The 20,705-nt window shown below is 43.4% G+C and overlaps 2 protein-coding genes across 17 annotated transcripts in view; one reads left to right on the top strand and one right to left on the bottom strand.

Annotated features, from left to right (window-relative positions):
* Window positions 1-7,238, top strand: part of LOC139582647 (serine/threonine-protein kinase MRCK alpha-like) — a 115,472-nt gene extending 108,234 nt beyond the window's left edge. For all 10 annotated transcript variants that reach the window (XM_071412824.1, XM_071412823.1, XM_071412825.1 and 7 more), the window contains one exon: window positions 3,872-7,238. In XM_071412824.1, coding sequence (XP_071268925.1) covers window positions 3,872-4,006 — 135 coding nt within the window. In that variant the 3' untranslated portion in view covers window positions 4,007-7,238. The remainder of the gene's footprint in view (window positions 1-3,871) is intronic.
* Window positions 7,239-7,374: 136 nt separating this feature from the next.
* The window catches only part of LOC139582648 (frizzled-3-like), a 69,070-nt gene continuing 55,739 nt past the window's right edge, over window positions 7,375-20,705 (bottom strand). For all 7 annotated transcript variants that reach the window (XM_071412832.1, XM_071412835.1, XM_071412831.1 and 4 more), the window contains 3 exons: window positions 9,742-9,890; window positions 8,754-9,002; window positions 7,375-8,655 (listed from right to left, as the gene is read on the bottom strand). In XM_071412832.1, the coding sequence (XP_071268933.1) occupies window positions 8,415-8,655; window positions 8,754-9,002; window positions 9,742-9,890 (639 nt within the window). In that variant the 3' untranslated portion in view covers window positions 7,375-8,414. The remainder of the gene's footprint in view (window positions 8,656-8,753; window positions 9,003-9,741; window positions 9,891-20,705) is intronic.

Genomic DNA, 20,705 nt, shown 5'->3' with positions numbered 1-20,705 from the left:
ACAACCAACCCAGACACACACACACACACACACACACACACACACACACACAGTCATGAAGCTTTGCCCCAAAGCCACCATCAGTCCCCCTCCTGTCCACTGCACCATTTCAGCCCTATCAGCATCTGATGGCTATGTCACAGATGCCCTGCCACCCCTTGTCTCTGGCTAGAGGGTTGTTGCTCGTCCCCCTCTCCCCTGGCCTGCTCTAGTGTGGCTCCGCTCTTAGGTTCCTGATTTGGTTTTCAGAATAGTGTGTCACCATCCTCTACCCTGCATGTTTTGTCTGTCTGTTTCCATATTCTCCCCCTGGGACTTAACCCTGTGGCCTTACCCAAACCCTGTGGCCTAACCCTGTGGCCTACCCCTTACCCAAACCCTGTGGCCGTCCCCTAACTCTGTGGCCGTCCCCTAACTCTGTGGCCGTCCCCAAACCCCGTGGCCTACCCCTAACCCCGTGGCCTACCCCTAACCCTGTGGCCTACCCCTAACCCTGTGGCCTTCCCCAAACCCTGTGGCCTAACCCAAACCCAAACCCTGTGGCCTAACCCAAACCCAAACCCTGTGGCCTAACCCAAACCCTGTGGCCTAACCCAAACCCTGTGGCCTAACCCAAACCCTGTGGCCTTACCCAAACCCTGTGGCCTGCCCCTAACTATGTGGCCTTCCCCTAACCCCGTGGCCTAACCCTGTGGCCTACCCCTTACCCAAACCCTGTGGCCTGCCCCTAACTATGTGGCCTACCCCTAACCCTGTGGCCTACCCCTAACCCTAACCCTGTGGCCTAACCCTAACCCTGTGGCCTACCCCTTACCCTAACCCTGTGGCCTACCCCTTACCCTAACCCTGTGGCCTACCCCTTACCCTAACCCTGTGGCCTACCCCTTACCCTAACCCTGTGGCCTACCCCTTACCCTAACCCTGTGGAAACCCAACCCATGTTTCTGATAATAACCATCAGTGTCTGTTCTGACTGATTGATTAATTGAAAGATGATCAGGAATATCCTATGGATACTGTGGCTCTCCTCTCTCATAGGCAATTATAGTACCTGTACCTCTGTGCCAGCTACAGTAGTGCTGTGGTGTACAGTTGTAGCGCCCACAGCCGAAGCCTACTGTAGAAATAGCCATAGAAGTGAAACATTGTTTGTGAAACAACTGTTTTCTTAGTGAGAAACAACTCCCTCACTCTACCTCCCTTAAAGTGTTGAGAAATTCCCTTAACTATCCTAAAATTGCCAGGTTTTCCAGAAATCCTAGTTGGAAGATTCCCGGAATCAGGATGAAATGAGCAGGACATTTCTGGAAAACCTGGCCATTTTGGAAAGTTACTGGACTATTGAAACCCTACTACCTCCCTTCGGTGAAGGAGGGAGACGCTCTCAAACCTAGTTTCCCTAACTAGTGTCTCAATGCTGTCCACTACATTACACTGTACTATAGTAGGCATGGCATATCATTTTGGATGATTATCAACAATGTATGCAGGCTTTTGTTCCACCCCAACCCAGCACTAACACACACACACACAATCGTGATAAACTAATTGTGGTATAGCTTCAAGACCAATGTACAGTGCCTTCGGAAAGTATTCAGATCCCTTGACTTTGTTACATTAAAGCCAACAGGTTTTTAGAAATGTTTGCAAATTATTAAAATTAAAAAACAAATACCTTATTTACATAAGTATTCAGAACCTTTGCTATGAGACTCGAAATTGAGCTCAGGTGCATCCTGTTTCCATTGATCATCCTTGAGATGTTTCTACAACTTGATTGGAGTCCACCTGTGGTAAATTCAATTGATTGGACGTGATTTGGAAAGGCACACACCTGTCTATATTATGTCCCACAGTTGACAGTGCATGTCAGAGCAAAGCCATGAGGTCGAAGGAATTGTCCGTAGAGCTCCGAGACAGGATCATGTCGAGGCACAGATCTGGGGAAGGGTACCAAAAAATGTATGCAGCATTGAAGGTGCCCAAGAACAAAGTGGCCTCCATCATTCTTAAATGGAAGAAGTTTGGAACCACCAATACTCTTCCTAGAGCTGGCCGCCCGGCCAAACTGAGCAATCGGGGGAGAAGGGCCTTGGTCAGGGAGGTGACCAAGAACCTGATGGTCACTCTGACAGAGCCTTCCAGAAGGACAACCATCTCTGCAGCACTCCACCAATCAGGCCTTTATGGTAGAGTGGCCAGACGGAAACCACTCCTCAGTAAAAGGCACGTGACAGCCTGCTTGGAGTTTGCCAAGGAACCTAAAGACTCTCAGACCATGAGAAACAATATTCTCTGGTCTGGTGAAACCAAGATTAAAGTTTTTGGCTTGAATGCCGAGCGTCATATCTGGACGAAACCTATCACCATACCTACAGTGAAGCATGGTGGTGGCAGCATCATGCTGTGGGGATGTTCTTCAGGGACTGGGAGACTAGTCAGGATCGAGGCAAAGATGAACGGAACAAAGTACAGTGAGATCCTTGACGAAAACCTTCTCCAGACCGCTCAGGACCTCAGACTGGGGCGAAGGTTCATCTTTCAACAGGACAACGACCCTAAGCACACAGCCAAGGCAACACAGGAGTAGCTTCGGGACAAGTCTCAATGTCCTTGAGTGGCCTAGCCAGAGCCGGACTTGAACCCGATCGAACATCTCTGGAGAGACCTGAAAATAGCTGAGCAGCAACGCTCCCCATCCAACCTGACAGAGCTTGAGAGGATCTGCAGAGAAGAATGGGAGAAACTCCCCAAATACAGATGTGCCAAGCTTGTAGCTTCCCAAGAGAACTCGATGCTGTAAGGCTCCCGAGTGGCGCAGCGTTCTAAGGCACTGCATCTGAGTGCTAGAGGCGTCACTACAGACCCTGGTTTGATCCCGGGCTGTATGCCAACCGACTGTAATCAGGAGTCTCATAGGGCGGCGCACAATTGGCCCAGTGTCATCCGGGTTAGGGGAGGGTTTGGCCAGGGTAGACCGTCATTGTAAAATAAGAATTTGTTCTTAACTGACTTGCCTAGTTAAATAAACGTTTGATAATAAATTATTTTTTTATTGCTGCCAAAGGTGCTTCAACAAAGTACTGAGTGAAGGGTCTGAATACTTATGTAAATGTAATATTTCAGTTTATTTTTATCCTTAATAAATCAGCAAGAAATTCTAAAATTGTTTTTGCTTTGTCATTTGGGGGTACTGTGTGTAGATTGATGAGGGGAAAAACCTATGTAATACATTTTAGAATAAGGCTGTAACGTAACAAAATGTAGTTAAAGTCAAGGGGTCTGAATACTTTCTGAAAGCACTGTATGTGTTGATTATTTGAACCAGGTGCGTTTTGAGCTGGGCTGGAACATAATGGGTCCACCGCCACTGACTGCTGTAGTAGTAGACAGCAGACCGGACCTCATGTAGGCGCTTTGCTCCAACCAGTCGAGCCAATCGAGCTGCTCATTGTCTGTTGATGTGGAAGGTTTCCAGCGCTTCATGTGATTGATGGGATATGAAGTGATGTCACCATGTCCACATCAGCAGACACACACACACACACACAAACACACACACACACGGACCCTGAGGACTTGTTGACCAGCCTCGATCTACTGGAACTCATTGCAGAGATCAGTTGTGTTCAGTATGCATGAATGGGAGAAAACTATTGGCCTTCTTTTTCTCAGACAAGTTCAGGTAGTATCCCATCCTGTGTTTCACAGCATTGCATGCCTACTGAACGTGACCCTAGCCAGTTCTGTGGTTAGCTGTGAGAAGAGTATGACATCTAAGTGCCTCTCTCTCTCTCTCTCTCTCTCTCTCCCTTCCTCCCTTACTGTCTTTCTCCCTGTCCCTCTTCTCCTATTCCCTTTCTCTCTCCAGGACTCTGACTCACCCCGTCACTCAACGGCGTCCAACAGTTCTACGTTCAGCAGTCCCCCCAGCCCGGCCTCACCCCACAAGACCAAGTCCCTCTCTCTGGAGAGCACAGACCGCATGACCGGCTGGGACACATGAGTGACAGACAGCACACCGCTCCAATCCCTGACCCTCACCGAGCCCTGCCCCCCCCCCCTCCCCTGCCCACGGAACTGCACCTGCTGCCATAGGCCCCTCCCACTTACTTCACCTTTGACTGGAACTGAGATCTAGAAACAAACACAGGGAAAGGAAGTGTTTGACCAAGAAGGAAATACTAGGAGAAGATATGTTAGTTAATGCGCGGAAGAGTGTGTGCGTGCTTGCAAATGTTTGTGTGGACGCCTGTGTGTGTGTTTTTTTGAGGGGGGCATACAATATAGGAATGAAAATTGACACATCCTTCCATCTGCTTTGTAGCTGATAGCTAGAATAAGCGAAGCGCTAAGTTTAATTGAAAGTACTTTTGATTACAGCACTACTAGCCCCGTGTTGAGTATCTCCCCATGTAATTGGCAACTCCTGTAAAGAGACACAAACCTCAAGTAGAGACAAGAAGAAGAGGATGGAACAATAACAGATCATTTGATATGTGTACATAGCAGCCTTTGGGTTTGGGGGACCACCTTTTATTTATTAATCAGAACAGGGTGTTTCACAGAGGATGTTTTCTCTTTCTTTCGTTTGCTTTCTTCCAGAACGGTAGTTAATATCAGAAGAGGGGGGGGCATTCCATTGACAATACAAGGCTCACAACAACAACAAAAAGCAATGATGTTTATTTTTATTTTTCTCATGAAAGTGAAATATGTGCAGTGACTTCATTTGTTTGTACCATCAGTGAAAAGCTACAGTAAAGCAGTGCAAAAAATACAACTATGATGAGGGGTATTTTAACTCTAGGTTGACCCCTGACCTTGCGTGCTTCACGTTCTAGAATTCTTAGGGACAGCAGCGTTTAGAAGCAGACCGAACATTCTATGATGACATCACAGCTCCTTATGACATGGCCAGTGACCTCATCCACTGAACTGGGACCATTCTCTGTAGTGTAGACCTAGTACCGTAATAGACCAACCACCGACCAATTACAAAAAGCTGATTCCCATCACAATGTACATAAGTTAAAAGTAGAGAATAATATATAAGGGAAATACTATAGAGAAATACGTGATGGGAGAAGATCCGGGATTCCTTTTTATTTTTTGAGAATGATTTGGGGTTATATTCACACGAAAGCCATTTTAAACCACAGTTCTTTTTATGATTGCTTTTAGATTTTTTTTTTTACAAATGTATTTTATTTCATGTATGAGACAAACCGTCGAGTGTTATTTTGATTTGGCTTTGAGGAAAGTCCTATGGGTCACATGGACCCGTGCTGTTGAGTGAATATGTGCATTTATTTTAAGCTAGTAGTCTGTGACTAGTTAGTAGTCACAGATGCATTCACACTTAGACACACAGGTGTTTCCCCCTCCACTCTTTCCACTATGATCCACAGTTAGATCAGTTCAGGAGGATGTATATTCCCTGTGGTACCAACCTGTGAACCTCAAATATGTTCCTTTGACTTCTAACAGAGATTTTGGAAAGCTTGTTATAACCAAAAAAGAATGACTTGAATCTTGAGTCTTCATTATTTTTCAGAGAGCCTTGCTTATTTTTCAGAATGTTCCGATAGATTAGGGGGAAAAGGAGACACTACAATTGTAAAGAGATGTTGATTTGACTAAACAGACACCGCTGGGCTGAAATGGAGGTTTAAAAATGTAAAAGAATTCTAGGGTGACAAGGCCAACGCGTCATTTCTGTTACAAATTGTCATTATGTTCTTACTATCAACTGGTAATCTGTGTATTGCTGTCTGCTAATGCAATCACTTTCATGTAGACCAAAACTGGGGTCCATTACATTTTAATTCGGTCAACTGAAGTCCCATTCTAATTCTCCTCAATGCTTCTCGGGGACGGAATTTCTGTTTACTTACCTGAATTGAAATGTAATTGACCCCGACCCTAATGCACACCACAATGGTGTGGATCCTATTTATGTCGAACTGAAACAATAGTTGACTTGCTATTGTTTCTGAGCATTGGTCATGTGCTTAGATCAACTGCCTCTTCTCTCTTATTCTGGAAAATAAATATTTTCATGTCTAATGAGGAATTGTTTCTATGTTACAGACCATTTAATGATTTACCATTGTTACTTACTGCTGAAATGGACCTTCTGTTTGGGTGGGTTGAGATGTACCAAGTAGTACACATGGCAGGTTATCTTCAGCTATCCTATTAAGTGTATAAAAAGATGACACACAAATTCCTGCCATTGGAGTCTTAAATCTTAACCCTAAACCACAATTCTATTCTGTTCCCTTGTAAAATACAGCCATGCATCTCTAGCCTGCTCGTGCCACGTGTTTTTGAAAACCATTTTATAATGAGGTTGAAAAATAAGAATTTCTCTGGAAGAGTCAGTCTCGCTAAGCTGGTTTTACTCAACCGTCTCAACTTAACTTATTCACCTCTCTTAACATTTCCTTTTAAGCTACCGAGTCTCCCTATTCATATCTGCTGGACCTTGTCTGTAGAATGTATTTGCTGAGAAAGAGGACATAGCTTAGTCTGAGTATTTTAGACCAGGCTTTAAATTGTACATCCCACTTCTTTAAAAAAAACTCAGGAATGTCACGACCAATGATTATTTTCATCCTAACAATGAAAATGAGTGTGACAGAACAGTCTACACTTGGGAAATAAGAGCTGAATTTAGTCGCAGTCTAGTTATCTGTGACTAGGTGTAAGGGTCGAACAATTCAGCTGGAAGAAAAGAGTACAACAGAAAAAAGGAGGAAGAAATCCGAAGTGTTTTGAATCGAGGATGAGGAGGGGTGAAAGGCCAGATGGAGGGTAGTAGTTTGAGGCTGAGGTGCCACCATATTTTTTTTAAAGAAAAAGCCTTTGCATATCAGTGAGGTCTTAAGTTCCTTCTATATTATTTACCTCTTTCATATCATATTACACTTTCTTTTTTTATAGGATAGCTTTGTAATAATTTGTACAGTTTTGCATGTTATAGATGTAATAATTTTTTTGTTTTGGATTAGTTTTTAATTTTGACTTGTTCATTTTATTTGAACAGTTTTGGAGTTTTACTGAGGATACCCACTACAGGTGATGTAGATTCTTTTTGCACAGAAATATTTAAGGTGTAAGGTCAAACAAATAATGTATGGAAACTGGCTCATTAAGAGAGAGCTCATTATATTAACCTGACTCCGATGTATTTCAATAAAACGGAGGGCTGTTACAAATACGGCTTCACTGAGTTTCGTGTCCGGATTTCATTTCTTTCCTTGGGAGGGGACATATAACCTGGATCCATTCTGAATTGCTATTGTTTCACTTTTGAAATTCAGTTTGGCTTCCAGGCTAGGGCACAGATCCACTTACAGATTTCCCAGATGTATTATGAGAAGAGTTTATTAAAAATGTCACAAATGACCCTCCCTCCCCAATTAAAAAAAACAAAACAAATGTACATCTATTCACATTGCCATTACTAGAAGAAGTTCTGGCTTACATGTATCTTACACAAGTAGGTATACAATTCATAGAAGGGGAGGAACAATACAACCGATTCTAATTCTGAGGGAAAAGAACACTATCGTATTCTACATATAAGGCTGGAGTTTGTAAGTCCGCTTTTATCCTGTTATACAATACAGCCTTTCACTTCACAACTGCTCATTCATCAATTGATTGACAATGGGACAGGACCCTGAGTAGGTCACAGTCCGGGAAGACTCCTGGCCCTACTCCTCACATACAGTACCTCTAACTGCCTCCATCAGAAGTGCAATGAAAACAATAGAGAACCGGGGTTTTTGAGACCAGTCTACAATAGTTCTCGTACAGGTAAACAATGTGGTCTATAAGAATAAAGTATTGGCTTTTGAAGAGGAGTGCTTTGGCAGCATTTGCTTGTGAGACCGATAAAGGAGCGATCTAGATTCTAAAATCCTTAGATTCATCCCTTTTCACCCCCCCCCCCCGAGTAGTGGAACGTGCCGATAGATAATATCTTCCCTGTGAAAGTGATCCCTGCGCTCCGTCTTTCACATAGCGCTGACTCCAGAACAGTGTCTTTCACATAGTGCTGACTCCAGAACAGAGAACAAACAGCATTGGAGAGATTACTCTGTATTCAAGAATATTGTTTCTTCTTCCATGTCCGTGTTATTGGTTCAGCTCTCACACCTACAGGTCCATGTTACACTGTCATCTGCTATCTTCATTTATCAGTACTGTTTAGTGAGGCTGAGTGAGGGGACATGTTGAGGTATGATTATCAAACAACCATAGTCTCCACAGTCTCCTTACTCTCAAACTGTCACACAAAGATCTAGTATGCCCAGTCCCAAATCAACATCCACCTCTAGGTCTAGACACTTGTGTATCTTAAAGGATGGGTTTTAGCTACAGGGTCGTGTTTAGGGGGTAGTTCAGGCAGTGGCTCCATTCTCCTCTAGGACTCTGTGGATTACGTTGCCGGGAGCGCTCTGAATGGCCTGGGTGATGCTGCTGTGCTGCGATTTGCTCTCCAGGCGCTGGGTGGAGCCGTGCTTTGATATGCTGTCCAGACGGTTGGTGCTGCAGTGTCTGGACCCTGATTGGTCGTTGAGGTGGAGCATGCTGTCGTAGGGGAGGCGATCCTCGACTCCGCGGAAACTACATGCCGTGTACCTGACAGGAGAGAGACGGTTGGTCAGGTATCTGGGACTATACATAACATAGTGATGCCCCATGTTGTTTTTACTCCCCGTATCCCCGTCCATCCCTACCTGCCGTCTCTGGATCTATAAAGACTTCCATGGAAGCTGCTCATCTTGCTGCGGACACTGCTTGCCCGACTGGTGCTCCCGCTGGGGGGCTCGTCCAGCATGGCCAGGTAGGTGGAAGACGCGTGGGTGGAGGTGCCCTGTGTGGACGTCCCTCTGGACTTCCTCACGATGGGGGTGTAGGGATCGTGCAGGAGCAGCTGGGCAAAATCTGGCTCCTGGAGCACCTGTCTACTCTCGTTCACCACACTACTGGAGAAGGGAGAGAGGGACGAGACAGAGGTGGAAGGGAGTGGAAGGGAGGAGGGGAGGGGAGGCCATGCAGAGGAGGGAGGGGAGAGAGAAAGGGAAGGCAGAGCGGTAGATGAGGAAGGAAGAGTGTGTGGAACGGGGTGGGAGAGGGGGTTGAGCGCAGAGAAGGGGCCTATCACTACCACTACTATACAGCAGCCACACCACTACAGATCACTCATACCACTACACATCACTCATACCCCTACATATCACCCACACCACATCACCCATACCACTATACATCACTCATACCACTCCACACCACTAACATCAACCACACCACATCACCCACACTACTACACATCACCCATACCACTAACATCAACCACACCACTACACATCACCCATACCACTATACATCACCCACACCACTACACATCACCCACACCACTACACATCACCCACAGTTGTTCATTTGAATTTTAAATCTCCACTTTACATAAAGCCAGCAGTTATAATACATTCAGGCCCTTTACATTTCTATCGCAGAATTGAATAGAGCCCTTTGACTTGTCTTAAACTAAAGAAAAGGTGTAGTGGCTTCATTCCATATACAGCATCTCTTTATTTGATTGAAATCATCTTTGCCAAATGAGTACCACCAGTAATCATGCAAGTCATTAGAAAAACATTGATGTTCATGACAGTTATATAGTGCAAATCTTCTTATGTTAGGAAACGTGTTTTAGAGACTTACTCTTTGCGTCTCTGTCCGTGGAAGAAGCTGGCCCATTCGAAGCAGGTCTTCTTGCTGCCCACCCAGAACACTGAAGGGATCCCGACTACCAACATCATCAAGTACTTAATGAGGAACAGAGACAGGTTTGGTCTGTTGGTCTGCTCAATCTAGGACACACAGAGGAGAGGTGTGAGTGTCTGCCATAAGGGAGTACTCTACTAGCAATCAGTGCTGGATTGAAGCAGCGTGTGTATGAGTGATTGTACATGTACAGTACCAGTCAAACCTGTGGACACCTACTCATTCAAGGGTTTTTCTTTATTGTAACTATTTTCTACATTATAGAATAATGGTGGAGACATCAAAACGATGAAATAACACATATGGAATCATGTAGTAACCAAACAAGTGTTAAACAAATCAAAATATATTTTAGATTTAAGATTCTTCAAAGTAGCCACCCTTTGCCTTGATGACAGCTTTGCCCACTCTTGCCATTCTCTCAACCAGCTTCACCTGGAATGCTTTTCCAACAGTCTTGAAGGAGTTCCCACATATGCTGAGCACTTGTCTGCTTTTCCTTCACTTTGCGGTCCAACTCATCCCAAACCATCTCAATTGGGTTGTTGTTGGGTGATTGTGGAGGCCAGGTTATCCGATGCAGTACTTTATATATTTTGACTTGTTTAACACTTTTTTGGTTTACTACATGATTCCATATGTGATATTTCATAGTTTTGATGTCTTCACTATTATTCTACAATGTAGAAAAATAAATAAAACCCTTGAATGAGTAGGTGTGTCCAAACTTATGACTGGTACTGTATGTCCGTGGGTGGGAATGTAGATCTCAGTGAGTATGACCCTACGGTATGGTATGGTTGTGTCTGCGAGGCTCTGTGTGTGTGTGCGTGCTTCTAACAGACTGAGCAGCTTAAGGCTTAAACAAATCAACAGCCAGCACAATGTCATGTCTCTCCTCCCCCTCTCTTTTTCCCTCTCTCCTCCCCCTTCTCTCTTTCCCCCTCTCTTTCCCCCTCTCCTTTTCCCTCCCTCCACCCTCTCTCATTTTCTCTCCTCCTGCCTTCATCCCCTCACTCGTTCCCTTTCTCTCTACCTCCCCTCTGTCATTTTTTCTTTCCCTCCTTCCATCCCCCTCTCTCAATCTCCCTCTTCCATGCTCCCATGTAGATAGTCAGGCCACACACAGTGATCTACTGCAGAAAAATTGACAGTTCAGCAGAACACAGTCTTAGTAAGAGCACACACACTGTCTCCCCCTCTCCCGGTCAGAAACACACACACACCACAGTCCTGATGGCGGCATTATGAGTGGAGCAGGCAGAGCAACCTGGGGTTCAGAGAGACTCATTACAATAGACTGAGATAAGAGGAGAGAGACTGAATCACTGCAGCCATACATCCCTCCCTTCAGTTAAGATGTTTTATCTTGTAAACTCCTCTAGATGGGCACATCATTGTTGGCCAATTGTTCTAATCAGAAAGGCTCTCTGGAGGAAGTAAAATGACCCAGGCTGGATGCAGCAGGACTGAACCTTTTTATTCAAGCCAATGTAGGCCAACACGTTGTACAGTTCTAGTAATTATATTTCTGTGGGAATAACCCTACTGTAGCCCTGTTTAGTCATATCTGAGTCCTTTCTCTTCGCCATTCAGCAGACGCTTTTATCCAAAAGCATCTTACAGTCAGTCGTGCCTTTATCTTCCTATACAGTGCCTTGCAAAAGTATTCACCCCCTTGGCGTTTTTTCTATTTTGTTGCATTTCAACCTGTAATTTAAATAGATTTTTCTTTGGATTTCATGTAATGGACATACACAAAATAGTCCAAATTGGTGAAGTGAAATGAAAAAAATTATTACATTTAAAACGTAAACGTGTGCATGCATATGTATTCATCCCCTTTGCTATGAAGCCCATAAATAAGATCTGGTGCAACCAATTACCTTCAGAAGTCACATAATTAGTTAAATAAAGTCCACCTGTGTGCAATCTAAGTGTCACATGATCTCAGTATATATACACCTGTTCTGAAAGGCCCCAGAGTCTACAACACCACTAAACAAGGGGCACCACCAAGCAAGCGGCACCATGAAGACCAAGGAGCTCTCCAAACATGTCAGGAACAAAGTTGTGGAGAAGTACAGATCAGGGTTGGGTTATAAAAAAATATTCCAAACTTTGAACATCCGGAGCACCATTAAATCCATTATTAAAAAATTGAAAGAATAGGGCACCACAACAAACCTGCCAAGAGAGGGCCACCCACCAAAACCCACGGAGCAGGCAAGGAGGGAATTAATCAGAGAGGAAACAGAGACCAAAGATAACCCTGAAGGAGCTACAAAGCTCCACAGCGGAGATTGGAGTATCTGTCCATTGGACCACTATAAGCCGTACACGCCACAGAAAAGCCAGAAAATGTTTTTCTGGGGATGTTTTTCATCGGCAGGGACTGGGAAACTGGTCAGAATTGAAAGAATGATGGATGGCGCTAAATACAGGGAAATTCTTGAGGGAAACCTGTTTCAGTCTTCTAGAGATTTGAGACTGGGATGAAGGTTCACCTTCCAGCAGGACAATGACCCTAAGCATACTGCTAAAGCAACAATGAGTGGTTTAAGGGGAAACATGTAAATGTCTTGGAATGGCCTAGTCAAAGCCCAGACCTCAATCCAATTGAGAATATGTGGTATGACTTAAAGATTGCTGTACACCAGCGGAACCCATCCAACTTGAAGGAGCTGAAGCAGTTTTGCCTTGAAGAATGGGCGAAAATCCCAGTGGCTAGATGTGCCAAGCTTATAGAGACATACCCCAAGGGACTTGCAGCTGTAATTTCTGTAAAAGGTGGCTCTACAAAATATTGACTTTTGGGGAGTGAACAGTTATGCACGCTCAAATTTTCTGGTTTTTTTTGTGTGTTATTTCTTGTTTCACAATAAAATAAGTGGTAGGCATGTTGTGTAAATCAAATGATACAAACCCCCTCAAAAATCTATTTTAATTCCACGTTGTAAGGCAACAAAATAGGAAAAATTCCAAAGGGGGTGAATACTTTCACAAGCCACTGTAGGTGGCCCCAGCAGGAATCAAACCAACAATCCTGACATTGCAAGTGCCATGCTCTACCAACTGAGCTATGCAGGACCTCTCTTTCTCTCTGGCTCTGTTTACATACTGATATAGAGAAGTCCCTGCTGAACCATAGCTCTTTAAGTGCTCTGAGGAAGCAGAATCCTCCCTCCACACATCAAACAGCTCTGAAGGGCGGTCAGCAGTCCTACATGTATGCATGTTGCGTTTATATTTTTGTTCAGTATACATACATGACTCAAATGTAAATGTAAATGACGCTGGTTGGTGAAACTTGTACAAATACTGATTTTACGAGAATAAAAAAAACACTATACACTGCATGACCAAAAGGGGTCTGAATACTTTCTGAATGCACTGTAGCTGCATATAGCATAGCCCCTCTCTCTGCCCCATTTTTCTCTCAGCAACAGAACCTCTGGGAGAGAGAGATTAACTCACTGCTCTATAGTGTTTGCCCTATCTTCCCCCTCTGTATCCCCCCTGCTGTAACTCATCAAAAAGGCCTCAAATGCCGCCATAAGCCATCTCTGTTGGAGGCGCGCGCACACGGGGCCCAACGGTATTCCAGGGCACGTTCTCAGAGCATACGCAGAACAGCTGGCAGGTAAATTCACGGTCATTTTCAACCTCTCCTTTCCCAGTCTGTACTCCACACATGTTTTAACATGACCACCATCATTCCTGTTCACAAGAACTCTAAGGCTTCCTGCCACAATGACTACCGCCCTGTAGAACTCACATCTGTAATCATGAAGTGTTTTGAGAGGCTGGTTATGGCACACATCAACTCCTTCATCCCAGACACCATAGACCCACTCCAATTTGCATACCGCCACAACAGATCTATAGACGACGCAATGTCAATTGCACTCCACACTGCCCTCACTCACCTAGATAAGAGGAATGTCAATGTGAGAATTCTGTTAATTGACTACAGCACAGCGATCAACACCATTGTCACCACCAAGCTAGTCACCAAGCTTAGGACCCTAGGACTGGACCCTCTGCAACTGGATCCTGTACTTCCTGACGAGCCGACCCCAGATGGTGAGGGTAGGCAACAACACTTCCGCCACACTGACCCTCAACACGGGGGCCCCTCGACCTGTGACCCCCTCGCCAACTCCAACAACAGAATTAGAACTTACATGTATCCACTAGAATCGAACAAGAAAAAATATAGAAATCAGAGCTGTTTTTGTAGGGTTTTCTATAACATTTTTTTTGTCAAATTTATTTCTCGTATTTTTGTACGGCTAAAAGTTTCCCTCTGATTAATTGTAGTCATAATAATAACAAGACTCATGCACAGACTAGCCCGGAGGTGGAGCTCTTTTTTTGGTCTCTGCTCTCAGCATTAGTAAAGTCTGGAGGGTGGAGGTACATCCCAAATGGCACCCTATTTCCTATATAGTACACTAGAGTACCCCATGTGCCCCGGTCAAAAGCAATGCACTATATAAGGAGCATTTTGGGCACGCCCCCCCCACCCACATCGATGAGGCTGCAGTGGAGTGTATAGAGAGCATCATGTTTCTCGGTGTCCACTAAGGACTTAAAACACGCGCACAGTCGTGAAGAGGGTTAGAAGGTTAAAAAGTTTTGGCATGGGCCCTCAAATACTCCAAAAGGTTATGCAGCTGTACCATTGAGAGCATCTTGACTGGCTGCATCACTGTATGGTATGGCAATGGTACCGGCCTCGATCGTACGGCGCTACAGAGGGTGGTGCGGACAGCCCAGTACGATGTGAAAGAGAGGCCTGGAAAATCATTAAAGGCTCCAGCCACCCAAGCCATTGACTGTTTTCTCTGCTTCTGCACGGCAAGCGGTACCGGTGCATCAAGTCTGACACCAACAGGCTTCTGAACAGCTTCTATCTCCAAGCAATAAGACGGCTAGATGGCTAACAAAATGGCTATACGGACTATCTGAGTTGACCCTTGTATTTTATTCTTATATTGGACTCTATGCACACTCACAGGGCCATACACACTACACACACTGACACTCCAACACACACACTGACACTCCAACACACACACTGACACTCCAACACACACACTGACACTCCAACACACACACTGACACTCCAACACACACACTGACACTCCAACACACACACTGACACTCCAACACACACACTGACACTCCAACACACACACTGACACTCCAACACACACACTGACACTCCAACACACACACTGACACTCCAACACACACACTGACACTCCAACACACACACTGACACTCCAACACACACACTGACACTCACTCCATCATTTGCTCGCACATACACTTCTACTGACTCTACACACACCCACTCACATACAATCATCATATACGCTGCTTCTGCTCTGTTTATCATATATATCCTGATGCCTAGTTACCTTACCCTTATACATACATGACCAAAAGTATGTAGACAACTGCTTGTCGAACATCTCATTCCAAAATCATGGGCATTAATATGGAGTTGGTCCCCCTTTTGGTGCTATACAGCCTCCACTCTTCTGGGAAGGCTTTCCATTAGATGTTGGAAGATTTCTGAGGGGACTTACATCCATTCAGCCACAAGAGCATTAGTGAGGCCGGGCACTGATGTTGGATGATTAGGCCTTGCTCGCAGTCGGCGTTCCAATTCATCACAAAGGTGTTCGATGGGGTTGAGGTCAGGGCTCTGTGCAGGCCAGTCAAGTTCTTCCACACCGAGCTCAACCAACCATTTCTGTATGGACCTCACTTTGTGCACGGGGGTATTGTCATGCTGAAACAGGAAAAGGCCTTCTCCAAACTTTTGCCACAAAATTGGGAGCACATAATCATCTAGAATGTCATTGTATGCTGTAGCGTTAAGATTCCCCTTCACTACGCGCTTCAGCACTCGGCGGTCCCATTCTGTGAGCTTGTGTGGCCTATCACTTCGCTGCTGTGCCATTGTTGCTCCTATACGTTTCCACTTCACAATAACAGTTGACGGGGCAGCTCTAGCAGGGCACAAATTTGACGAACTGACTTGTTGGAAAGGTGGCATCCTTTAATGGTGCCACGTTGAAAGTCACTGAGCTCGTCAGTAAGGCCTTTGTACTGCCAATGTTTGTCTATGGAGATTTCATGGCGGTGTGCTCGATTTTATATACCTGTCAGCAATGGGTGTGGCTAAAATAGCCAAATCCACATACTTTTTTATATATAGTGTATCTACCTCTATCACTCCAGTATCCCTACACATTGTAAATATGCTATTTATTATTTGTATATCTTGTGGGTTTTTGTTCTACCTTGTTATGTTTAGTATTTCATTGTTATTTATTACTGCATTGTTGAGGTTAGATCTGGCAAGAAACGCATTTCACTGTATTTCTGCATGTGACATTAAAACTTGAAACTTGACACAAACACCACACAGCTGTTCCACTAGGTCAGTTTGTGGGCAGATCTCTGTGCCAACCAAACCAAAGTCATTGGATGGTCTCAGTACCAAATCTCCAGTTTACCACTAATTAAAAGGCAAGAGATTACACACAATCAATGTGGTATTGGAGCTGTTTGGACAAATTGACAGCACTGAAAGACAGAGTCCCCCCGTGACTGAGGTGAGCAGCAGACTATAACAAACCCTGCTATCTGAACCACAACTACTAACACAAACCCTGTTATCTGAACCACAACTACTAACACAAACCCTGTTATCTGAACCACAACTACTAACACAAACCCTGTTATCTGAACCACAACTACTAACACAAACCCTGTTATCTGAAACACAACTACTAACACAAACCCTGCTATCTGAACTACAACTACTAACACAAACCCTGTTATCTGAACCACAACTACTAACACAACCCTGTTATCTGAACCACAACTACTAACACAAACCCTGTTATCTGAACTACAACTACTAACACAAACCCTGTTATCTGAACTACAAACACAAACCCTGTTATCTGAACCACAACTACTAACACAAACCCTGCTATCTGAACTACAACTACTAACACAAACCATGCTATCTGAACCACAACTACTAACACAAACCCTGTTATCTGAACCACAACTACTAACACAAACCCTGCTATCTGAACTACAACTACTAACACAAACCCTGTTATCTGAACTACAACTACTAACACAAACCCTGTTATCTGAACCACAACTACTAACACAAACCCTGCTATCTGAACTACAACTACTAACACAAACCCTGTTATCTGAACTACAACTACTAACACAAACCCTGTTATCTGAACCACAACTACTAACACAAACCCTGCTATCTGAACTACAACTACTAACACAAACCCTGTTATCTGAACTACAACTACTAACACAAACCCTGCTATCTGAACCCCAACTACAACTACTAACACAAACCCTGTTATCTGAACCACGACTACTAACACAAACCCTGCTATCTGAACTACAACTACTAACACAAACCCTGCTATCTGAACTACAACTACTAACACAAACCCTGTTATCTGAACTACAACTACTAACACAAACCCTGTTATCTGAACTACAACTACTAACACAAACCCTGTTATCTGAACCACAACTACTAACACAAACCCTGCTATCTGAACCACAACTACTAACACAAACCCTGTTATCTGAACTACAACTACTAACACAAACCCTGTTATCTGAACTACAACTACTAACAAAAACCCTGTTATCTGAACCACAACTACTAACACAAACCCTGCTATCTGAACCACAACTACTAACACAAACCCTGTTATCTGAACCACAACTACTAACACAAACCCTGTTATCTGAACTACAACTACTAACATAAACCCTGTTATCTGAACTACAACTACTAACACAAACCCTGCTATCTGAACTACAACTACTAACACAAACCCTGTTATCTGAACTACAACTACTAACACAAACCCTGTTATCTGAACCACAACTACTAACACAAACCCTGTTATCTGAACCACAACTACTAACACAAACCCTGTTATCTGAACCACAACTACTAACACAACCCTGTTATCTGAACCACAACTACTAACACAAACCCTGTTATCTGAACTACAACTACTAACACAAACCCAGTTATCTGAATTACAACTACTAACACAAACCCTGGTATCTGAACCACCACTACAACTACTAACACAAACCTTGTTATCTGACCTACAACTATAACTACTAACACAAACCCTGTTATCTGAACTACAACTACTAACACAACCCTGTTATCTGAACCCCAACTATTAACACAAACCCTGTTATCTGAACTACAACTACTAACACAAACCCTGTTATCTGAACTACAACTACTAACACAAACCCTGTTATCTGAACTACAACTACTAACACAAACCCTGTTATCTGAACCACAACTACTAACACAAACCCTGTTATCTGAACTACAACAATAACTACTAACACAAACCCTGTTATCTGAACCACAACTACTAACACAAACCCTGTTATCTGAACCACAACTACTAACACAAACCCTGTTATCTGAACCACAACTACTAACACAAACCCTGTTATCTGAACCACAACTACTAACACAAACCCTGTTATCTGAAACACACCTACTAACACAAACCCTGCTATCTGAACTACAACTACTAACACAAACCCTGCTATCTGAACCACAACTACTAACACAAACCCTGCTATCTGAACCACAACTACTAACACAAACCCTGTTATCTGAACTACAACTACTAACACAAACCCTGTTATCTGAACTACAAACACAAACCCTGTTATCTGAACCACAACTACTAACACAAACCCTGCTATCTGAACTACAACTACTAACACAAACCCTGCTATCTGAACCACAACTACTAACACAAACCCTGTTATCTGAACCACAACTACTAACACAAACCCTGCTATCTGAACTACAACTCCTAACACAAACCCTGTTATCTGAACTACAACTACTAACACAAACCCTGTTATCTGAACCACAACTACTAACACAAACCCTGCTATCTGAACTACAACTACTAACACAAACCCTGTTATCTGAACTACAACTACTAACACAAACCCTGTTATCTGAACCACAACTACTAACACAAACCCTGCTATCTGAACTACAACTACTAACACAAACCCTGTTATCTGAACTACAACTACTAACACAAACCCTGCTATCTGAACCCCAACTACAACTACTAACACAAACCCTGTTATCTGAACTACAACTACTAACACAAACCCTGTTATCTGAACTACAACTACTAACACAAACCCTGTTATCTGAACCACAACTACTAACACAAACCCTGCTATCTGAACCACAACTACTAACACAAACCCTGTTATCTGAACCACAACTACTAACACAAACCCTGTTATCTGAACTACAACTACTAACATAAACCCTGTTATCTGAACTACAACTACTAACACAAACCCTGCTATCTGAACTACAACTACTAACACAAACCCTGTTATCTGAACTACAACTACTAACACAACCCTGTTATCTGAACCACAACTACTAACACAAACCCTGTTATCTGAACTACAACTACTAACACAAACCCTGTTATCTGAATTACAACTACTAACACAAACCCTGTTATCTGAATTACAACTACTAACACAAACCCTGGTATCTGAACCACCACTACAACTACTAACACAAACCTTGTTATCTGACCTACAACTATAACTACTAACACAAACCCTGTTATCTGAACTACAACTACTAACACAACCCTGTTATCTGAACCCCAACTATTAACACAAACCCTGTTATCTGAACTACAACTACTAACACAAACCCTGTTATCTGAACTACAACTACTAACACAACCCTGTTATCTGAACTACAACAATAACTACTAACACAAACCCTGCTATCTGAACTACAACAATAACTACTAACACAAACCCTGTTATCTGAACTACAACTACTAACACAACCCTGTTATCTGAACCCCAACTACTAACACAAACCCTGTTATCTGAACTACAACTACTAACACAAACCCTGTTATCTGAACCACCACTACAACTACTAACACAAACCTTGTTATCTGAACTACAACTACTAACACAAACCCTGTTATCTGAACTACAACTACTAACACAAACCCTGTTATCTGAACTACAACTACTAACACAACCCTGTTATCTGAACTACAACAATAACTACTAACACAAACCCTGCTATCTGAACTACAACAATAACTACTAACACAAACCCTGTTATCTGAACTACAACTACTAACACAACCCTGTTATCTGAACTACAACTACTAACACAAACCCTGTTATCTGAACCACCACTACAACTACTAACACAAACCTTGTTATCTGAACTACAACTACTAACACAAACCCTGTTATCTGAACTACAACTACTAACACAAACCCTGTTATCTGAACTACAACTACTAACACAAACCCTGTTATCTGAACCACAACTACTAACACAAACCCTGCTATCTGAACCACAACTACTAACACAAACCCTGTTATCTGAACTACAACTACTAACACAAACCCTGTTATCTGAACTACAACTACTAACACAAACCCTGTTATCTGAACTACAACTACTAACACAAACCCTGTTATCTGAACTACAACTACTAACACAAACCCTGCTATCTGAACTACAACTACTAACACAAACCCTGCTATCTGAACCACAACTACTAACACAAACCCTGTTATCTGAACTACAACTACTAACACAAACCCTGTTATCTGAACTACAACTACTAACATAAACCCTGTTATCTGAACTACAACTACTAACACAAACCCTGCTATCTGAACCACAACTACTAACACAAACCCTGCTATCTGAACCACAACTACTAACATAAACCCTGTTATCTGAACTACAACTACTAACA

The sequence above is a fragment of the Salvelinus alpinus genome, chromosome 8 (assembly GCF_045679555.1).
Source record: "Salvelinus alpinus chromosome 8, SLU_Salpinus.1, whole genome shotgun sequence".
Taxonomy (NCBI): domain Eukaryota; kingdom Metazoa; phylum Chordata; class Actinopteri; order Salmoniformes; family Salmonidae; genus Salvelinus; species Salvelinus alpinus.
The sequence above is the reverse complement of the archived record's forward strand: the minus strand, read 5'-3'. Positions and strand labels throughout refer to the sequence as shown.